Genomic DNA, 9,616 nt, shown 5'->3' on the forward strand with positions numbered 1-9,616 from the left:
ATTTTTATTTGGAAAAGAAGTATTAATATGGGTAATTATTGACAATTTAACATTTTATTTGGGGAAAAAGTATTAATATGGGTAATTATTGACGATTAAACATTTTGATTTGGGGAAAAAATATTTATATGGGTAATTATTGACGATTTAAAAATTTTATTTGGAAAAAAGTATTAACATGGGTAATTATTGACGATTTGCTATTTTTATTTGGGAAAAAAAGTATTATTATGGCTAATTATTGACGATTTAACATTTTTATTTTGGAAAAAAGTATTATTATGGCTAATTATTGACGATTTAACATTTTTATTTGGGGAAAAAAGTATTTATATGGGTAATTATTGACAATTTAACATTTATATTTGGGGAAAAAAGTATTTATATGGGTAATTATTGACGATTTAACATTTTTATTTGGGGAAAAAAGTATTTATATGGGTAATTATTGACAATTTAACATTATATTTGGGGAAAAAAGTATTTATATGGGTAATTATTGACGATTAAACATTTTGATTTGGGAAAAAAATATTTATATGGGTTGACGATTTAAAAATTTTATTTGGGAAAAAAGTATTAACATGGGTAATTATTGACGATTTGCTATTTTTATTTGGGAAAAAAAGTATTATTATGGCTAATTATTGACGATTTAACATTTTTATTTGGGGAAAAAAGTATTTATATGGGTAATTATTGACAATTTAACATTTATATTTGGGAAAAAAGTATTCATATGGGTAATTATTGACGATTTAACATTTTTATTTGGGAAAAAAGTATTAGTATGGGTAATCATTGACGATTTGCCATTTTTATTTGGAAAATGAGTATTAATATGAGTACTTATTGACGATTTGCCATTTTTATTTTGGAAAAAAGTATTATTATGGCTAATTATTGACGATTTAACATTTATATTTGGGGAAAAAAGTATTTATATGGGTAATTATTGACGATTTAACATTTTTATTTTGGGGAAAAAAGTATTTATATGGGTAATTATTGACAATTTAACATTTATATTTGGGAAAAAAAGTATTTATATGGGTAATTATAGGCTACAAATTATTAGGTAAACTCGTGTTTAGATCAAATATTGAGATCCGTGGTAAATGGCTGTTTTAGCTAAATTCAACTCTTACGAAAATGACAAATAAAACCAAAAAAACATGGTAACCACATTAACCATAGTTTGACCATGGCTATTTGTAGTAAAAATTGTTACTACACTTTTACTATAATAAAACCATGGTTATTTTGTGATTTTGTTTCCCTGCTATGATCAATCCATTATACATTGCCTATATTTTATATAGCTAATTTGTTTAGACATGTTGTGTAGCTACTGGCTGAAAATCTAGTAGGCTATACATTTAGCGAGGATGTGTAATTGTTTATTTAATTGCTTTATTAAATAATGGCTATTTAATCAGACTGATCCGTTATTGAGGTTTTGGAAACTCTAGGTTATGATTTGATCTCAGTTGGGTTTCTGTAGTGATGTTCTCAGTTGAAGATGCTGTGATATTGTGTGGGATGGAGACGACACACGGTTTGGATGGATCGCTATAATCTAGCTAAATGGAGAACAACGCTGCTTCACTTTTATATTAATTCATTCATCTGAGCTTTGGATGAGCTGTACAGCAAAATTAGGTTTGCATCATTTGTCAGATTATCTCTTCTATATATCAAATATTCAGACTGTTTGCTCAGTAAAGATCAATTAAACCAATATTTGCTGGGGCAAAAGTCAATGAGCTGTAGAAACCAGACGGACAAGGTAAAGTCCTTGTTTATCCAAAGATGAAGATCGGACCTGTAAGTAAGCAGTATTGACTCTCGAACTGCATGTGACCTTAAAATTGCAACTAAAATAGATCAGATTTGATAAAAGGCCTGTGTTTATATTTAGTCGCTTCATGCATTTTGAGTGACATGCATTCAGTTTTCACCTGGCCATCATATCGCAATTATTGTTTGAGATTCGTGGTCGCTCCATCCATTGCTCAATCACATGTGAGTTCTGGGATTCCCAAAACTTCAATATGCTGACGTAATCCCATTTGTGGGAGCAAACAACCATGCACATTCACACTTCGCCACGTCATGTCTTGTATTAGTCGCAAATGCATGCGGAAATACTTCTAAAAAAATATATAATATTTATGAATTAATGTTTGGAATACAACTGATAATTTCGATTAATATATTAACACTGAGTCTGAAATCACTCAGGGTTTTTATAGAGTTCAACAGTTCCCGCCCCTTTTTTCAGCAGCGCTGGTTTCGGAAGTATTTTTCGCATACATTTTTCCCAAAAAAGTCTCCATTAAAGAGTTATAAGTCATGAACCAAGCCAATCAGCTATGAGGTGAATCGAAACATTACAAACTTTTATTTGAGAATGAAAATCGGACAAAAATACAAACGTGTGAACTACAAAGAACTACAATCCCATGAAGCATTGCGAACAGCATAATCGAATTAAAATGATGGAGAAATATAAAACTTCCCATCTACAAATGTATTGTTATTGCAAAATATGCGTATATATACAAATATTGAAGTATTTTGAGCGCTTAAGGCTAAAGTGTACTTCAATTTTTACGTGTACGCGAGGATCAGCATATAGTGCGTGTGAATTTCGGCAATTTCCGATTTTTGTAAACTTAACTTGCGCATTTATTTATTTTTTGCATTATTTACATGGGTTGTAACTCGTGGCGAGTGATACTGCGAAAGAGTCAAAAAAGTCAAAAGAAATATCCTTTGCAAGGCTGTGCATTCAAGCGAACGTGTAAAAAACTAAATATACTTTGGCCTTTACAGAGATTGACTTTAAATGTATTAATTTTAGGGCTGTCAAAAGATTAATCGCGATTAATCGCATCCAAAATAAACGTTTGTGTTTACATAATATATGTGTGTGTACTCTGTTAATTATTATTTATATATAAATACACACACAACCATGTATATATTTAAGAAAATAAAAATATTATTTTTATATATAAAACATTTATATTTATATTTAAATATATTATAGATTATATAAATGTATATACAGTATATACATGCAAATATTTCTTAAATATATACATGAATGTGTGTGTATTTATATATAAATAATAATTAACAGAGTACACACACATATTTTATGTAAACACAAACTTTTATTTTGGATGCGATTAATCGCAATTAATCTTTTGACTGCCCTAATTAATTTTAATTAATTTATTGAATCATTCACAGTGTTTCATGGGAGTGGGTGGAGCTAAAGAGCTATTTTGAGAAAGAACCAATCACAGACGGGTTTATCCACCTGGCGCGTTATTGGAGGGATTATCCAACGCTATCTCACGACCAATTCGTACATATTTTACGAGGTGGCTAATTCGTACGAATTTGTACGACCTCGTACGAATTTGTACGTTTTGTCTAAACCCCAGTGACGGGTAGGTTTAGGGGCGGGGTTTGAGGTAGGTAATTCGTAAGAATTCATACGAATTTGTCAACTCATCAAATACGTACGAATTAGCAAAAATCGTACACATTCGTACGAGTGAGGTCATACAAATTCGTACGAATTACCCACCTCGTAAAATATGTACGAATTGCCGTGAGATCGGGTTGGATTATCACGCCTCTTGTGGTCTGATTGGTTGAAGGACTATCCAATTGCGTACAGAGTCATTTAATTTATGCGCGTTTAAGCTCGCGCAGACAAATGTTCAATCTTAAATTGAGCTTGGTCTGGTGATAGCCAGACAAACAAAAAATATGATCTTTCTATCATCTGTTTTGTTTGTAATAAAGGTCCTAAAATGTAAGGGATACATCCAGCCTGTTACGTTATAATCCATTATAATCTAAAATAAAAAACAATTGTCCTGGCAACAAGACGAGTAGACATTTTCAATACAGTCGCTGAGTGGACACAAAATGGCGCCAGTCACGTTTGTTATACAGCCGTTGTTATTGACGACAGACATTATCAGAAAATATCAAACCTCCGAACGTTTCCAGTTGTTTCTAGTCGATAGAAAACTGTACGCGATTGCGATATGTTAAAATATGCGCTTAAAGAAATAAATTAATTAACATCTTTCTATCTATCTCTCTCTCGTAGACACACACGATTGATAAAAGTGAAACGTAGTGCTATATTTAAAGGTTAGATTTTATTCATGTTTTTAACAAATAAAGGGAAGTCCCGCACACTATCAATACTTGCAAAAAATATGAAAACTTTTTATTAGCAACTTTTCGGTCTCATGACCTTCATCAGGCATATACATGTTTTAACAGAAATACATTTACGATAGATAAGGATTAAAGACTTTAAAATTTCACAAGTAAATTTCTGCCATCATGAGCAATGTAGTTTTTCACTAGTAATTTTGCTGTCAAATACGATTATTTTAAAGATAAGCTGACAGGTTGACAGCTTCAACAGAAGCAAATACCATGGATTAACAACCTCGTAGCTCAAAGCAGGCCAATCTTTAAAGGTTTAAAAGTTATTATTCAATTAAACGAATGGAGTTGTGGAACCCAACTGTTGCGCTCATGAGGAACCTTTAACATTCATTGAACAAAATATTCTTTATAGTGGATAAAATGTTCTTTAAAGAACTCTTCACGTCTTTGGGGAACTAAAAATGGTTGTGGCATCTCTGTGGAAAACCCTATTTGGAAACAATTTATAATGCTACGCCAAAAATCCACCACCAAAATCACGTCTAGTTCAACATTTTGAATCCATTCACGCATCCACAATGAATTGGACGCACGTATAAATCGAGCGTTTGAAGCGAAATAAAAATTAAGTTCAGGAGAAATATGTCATAAAACACCACTCTGCCTCTTTTCATTTTCATTAAAAATATATATTAAACATTAATAGCCACACAAATGTGGTCCAGGCAACGCCTACATTATCTTCACTACATGTATATTTAAATATCCTTAAAAAATAAAGTTATGAAACTTCTCTTTGCCCTCAGTCAAAACGATTTGGCAGACAACAAATGATAGATTCATGAGAGCAAAGATCGGCCGTTAGATCCACACAAGATGAACCACCACAGGCCATCAGAGCCAGCAGCAGACGCCAGAAGGACTGGCCGAGGAAAGGCTGCGTTCGCTGGGGTTAATGAGCGATGAGCGCCGCTGATCGCCTGGAGCTCACAACTCCACAAACACAAGATTATTTTTTTAAATAGGCGCTCTCTTTATAAATAAACCACAGATTTGAGCTTTAAACAACTACATTCTCTCCTGAAAAAGTCTTAAAACTACATTTTGTGACACTAATAGTATTTTTAAATAATGCAGGGTTTCTCATCACGTCACTTTACCATGTGACAGCAGCGAGCAGGCTCCTGATTGGTTAACGCGGCGCGAATTGACGCCAAAGTTCAAATTTTGCAACTCGGGCGTCAGACGCGAATTCGCTTCAAACACGTGAAATCACGAAAAGCACCACTCGCTCAATTCACGTCATGCGCGCAAACTGGACGCGCGAATGAGGCGGAATCGCGTCCATCGCGACGCAGGACCTCCAGACGCGCGGCAACACGCCTTTCCATTGACTTAACATGGAAATCACTCGCGCCAGACGCTCTGTTCGCGTTTGGTGTGAACGCAGCATAATGTGGCGTTCACACCGGACGCGATTGACGTGAATAAATCATGCTATCATGCGCGTGACATTCGCTTCACAACAGACGCGAATTCGCCTCATGGGAGGAGCTTCTGCCAGCGGCTCGTCTCGTTGAGAAATGGCTGACATGGGTTGTGTTTACACATCTTTTTTGTTAAAATACTACTGTTAATGTGTGACAAAACGTAGATTTAAGACTTTTTCAGGCGATAATGTAGTTGTTTAAAGCTCAAATATGTGGTTTATTTATAAAGAGAGCGCCTATTTGAACATTTGATCTGCCGTTTTTGGAGTTGTGAGCTCCAGTGGATTAGCAGCGCTTGTTAACCCCGGCGAGAGCAGCCTTTCCTCGGCCAGTCCTCCTGCCGTCTGCCGCTGGCTCTGATGTCTCTGTGGTGTCTCGAGCTATAATTCGTCTTGTGTAGATGTAACGGGCGATCTTTGGTCTCATGGATCTATAATTTGTTCCCTGGCAAATCGTTTAGGCTGAGGGCAAAGTGAAGTTTCTCATCACGTCACTTTACCAAGTGACAGCAGCGAGCAGGCTCCTGATTGGTTAACACGGCGCAATTTGACGCCAAAGTTCAAATTTTGCAACTCGGGCGTCAGACGCGAATTCGCTTCAAACACGTGAAATCACAAAAAGCACCACTCGCTCAATTCACGTCAAATTCGCGTCATGCGCGCAAACTGGACGCGTGGAGGCGGAATCGCGTCCATCGCGCCGCAGGACCTCCAGACGCGCGGCAACACGCCTTTCCATTGACTTAACATGGAAATCACTCGCGCCAGACGCTCTATTCGCGTTTGGTGTGAACGCAGCATAATATGGCGTTCATACCGGACGCGATTGACGCGAATAAATCATGCTATTCGCGCGAAGGTGGACGCTTGAACATTTTGAGTTTACTCGCTTCATTCGCGCGTGACATTCACTTCACAACAGACACGAATTCGCCTCATGGGAGGAGCTTCTGCCAGCGGCTCGTCTCGTTGAGAAATGGCTGACATGGGCTGTGTTTACACGTCTTTTTTGTTAAAATACTACTGTTAATGTGTGACAAAACGTAGATTTAAGACTTTTTCAGGCGATAATGTAGTTGTTTAAAGCTCAAATCTGTGGTTTATTTATAAAGAGAGCGCCTATTTGAACATTTTATCGGGTGTTTTTGGAGTTGTGAGCTCCAGTGGATCAGCGGCGCTCGTTAACCCCAGAGAGAGAAGCCTTTCCTCGGCCAGTCCTTCTGACGTTTGCCGCTCGCTCTGATGTCTCGAGCTATAATTCGTCTTGTAACGGCCGATCTTTGGTCTCATGGATCTATAGTTTGTTCCCTGGCAAATCGTTTAGGCTGAGGGCAAAGTGAAGTTTCATTACTTTTTTATTTTTAGGCTATAACTTTGTTACAGTTGTAGCCGACTAGCACTGACTTTGAATGTTTGACTGAATTGTTTGCTTTATTTCATGTGTAGCTTCTCATAACTTTTACTTATACTTTTGTATTATTGATCAAACATAAACTTGCATTTAACAAAAAGAGACTGGGTTGTGTTTCATGTCATTTAATGTTATCACAGTGATAATCATATTGTCTGAACCAGATATTAATATACAGATTTTCTCCTCATTGTTGTCACTACTAGAGCAAGCTCCTGATTGGTTAACGCGGCGCGAATATCCGCCAAAGTTCAGATTTTTCAACTTGAGCGATTCGCGCGTTTCCCACAATTTGCGCGAATCACGCGTTCTAAACGCTCAATTCATGCGAATCGCGTCTCTGCATTGACTTAACATGTAAATCACTCGCGCGAATCTCGTCATTCGCGTCCGGTGTGAATGCACCATAAGAGTGTAACGTGGAAATCAAGTCTCCAGTCCACCATTAATACCCCCAAAAGTCTTCAGTTATGTGTAAACAACTACCCTCACATCCCATAATTCGGTTGGATTAAAGTACTTGGATTCGAGACATATGTACATGTGAAATTATCGAAGTCTACAGATTGGTTATTAACACATATTTCCTTTCCTTTTTTCCATAAACCCCCACAGGTTTGGTATTAAACGGCGGACTCTATCTTCATAAGCCTTGTCCTGGTGAATAAACGCTCTCAAAATGGACGCATGGACGTTTATGCCCAATTCCAGCCTGTCCCTCCCGGAACGATTGGTGAACGGTACTTTCTTCCCAGGGAACGAGTCTGACTTCGGCCTGGAGATTTACCCTCACAATAGCACTAACCACGGCTTTGACCAAACGAGTTCGGTCGTCATTACATTTGTGTACTTTGTCGTCTGTGCGGTGGGACTCTGTGGGAACACACTGGTTATTTATGTTATCCTACGCTACGCCAAGATGAAGACCGTCACGAATATTTACATTTTGAACCTGGCTGTTGCGGATGTCCTGTGCATGTTGAGTCTACCCTTCATCGCTATTCAGCTCTTGCTGCTCCACTGGCCTTTTGGAGCCGCGATTTGCCGGGTTGTCTTGACCGCCGACTCAATGAACCAGTTCACCAGCATCTTCTTTCTAACGGTTATGAGTTTCGATCGCTACCTGGCCGTCGTGCATCCGATCAAATCCACAAAATGGCGGAAGCCACGCATGGCCAAAACAATCAGTCTGGGCATGTGGAGCGTTTCTCTGCTGGTCAACCTCCCGATTATGATCTACAGCGGCGTGAATATGAACAAGGACGAAGCTCAGACTTGTACCATGTTGTGGCCCGAGCCCCAGAACACCTACTACACCGCCTTCATCTTCTACACCTTTTTCTTGGGGTTTTTCTTGCCGCTGATTGTCATCTCCATGTGCTACCTGCTCATCGTCATCAAGGTGAAATCCTCCGGCATGCGTGTAGGCTCCACCAAACGAAAGCGGTCGGAGCGGAAGGTCACCCGGATGGTGTCCATCGTAGTGGTGGTGTTCGTCTTATGCTGGTTACCGTTTTACGTATTTAACGTGACTTCTGTAACCGAAACCGTGCCCACCACACCGGTGCTGAAGAGCACGTTTGACTTCGTGGTGGTTTTGGGGTACGCCAACAGCTGCGCCAACCCCATCCTCTACGCCTTCTTGTCGGACAACTTCAAGAAGAGTTTCCAAAACGTCCTGTGTCTGAAAAGAGTCGGGGGCTTGGATGAGATCGACCGCAGCGACAGTCGACAGGACAGGACTCGAATGGTCAACGACGTCATGGCGGAAACGCAAAACTCCGCGCTGCTCAACGGAAGCCTTCAGACCAGCATCTGAGCTGTTACAGGACATTTCTCTTTCGGAAACTACATCTAGGTGTGCTCGGAGAGATTTCGTATTTAAGATCAACATAAAGTATGTCTTAAAATGGTCCATTTGGGTGAGATCCTCTTGGAAAGCTTGATCTGATTGATCTCATGTATTTAAGATCAACATAAAGTATATCTTAAAATGGTCCATTTTAGGTGAAATCCTCTTGGAAAGCTTGATCTGGTTGATCTCATGTATTTAAAAGTATGTCTTAAAATGGTCCATTTTAGGTGAGATCCTCTTGGAAAGCTTGATCCGATTGATCTCATGTATTTAAGATCAACATAAAGTATGTCTTAAAATGGTCCATTTTAGGTGAGATCCTCTTGGAAAGCTTGATCCGATTGATCTCATGTATTTAAGATCAACATAAAGTATGTCTTAAAATGGTCCATTTTAGGTGAGATCCTCTTGGAAAGCTTGATCCGATTGATCTCATGTATTTAAGATCAACATAAAGTATGTCTTAAAATGGTCCATTTTAGGTGAGATCCTCTTGGAAAGCTTGATCCGATTGATCTCATGTATTTAAGATCAACATAAAGTATGTCTTAAAATGGTCCATTTTAGGTGAGATCCTCTTGGAAAGCTTGATCCGATTGATCTCATGTATTTAAGATCAACATAAAGTATGTCTTAAAATGGTCCATTTTAG

The 9,616-nt window shown here is 38.0% G+C and overlaps 1 protein-coding gene across 1 annotated transcript; it reads left to right on the plus strand.

Moving 5' to 3' along the window:
• Positions 1–7,788: 7,788 nt before the first annotated feature.
• sstr2a (somatostatin receptor 2a) lies at positions 7,789–8,928 on the plus strand (the record flags this gene model as incomplete). Its single annotated transcript, XM_079845598.1, has 1 exon — positions 7,789–8,928. The coding sequence occupies one exon, from the start codon at positions 7,789–7,791 to the stop codon at positions 8,926–8,928; it is 1,140 nt and encodes a 379-aa protein (XP_079701724.1).
• Positions 8,929–9,616: the final 688 nt, after the last annotated feature.

The sequence above is a fragment of the Gobio gobio genome, assembly GCF_949357685.1.
Source record: "Gobio gobio genome assembly, chromosome: 20".
Classification (NCBI taxonomy): domain Eukaryota; kingdom Metazoa; phylum Chordata; class Actinopteri; order Cypriniformes; family Gobionidae; genus Gobio; species Gobio gobio.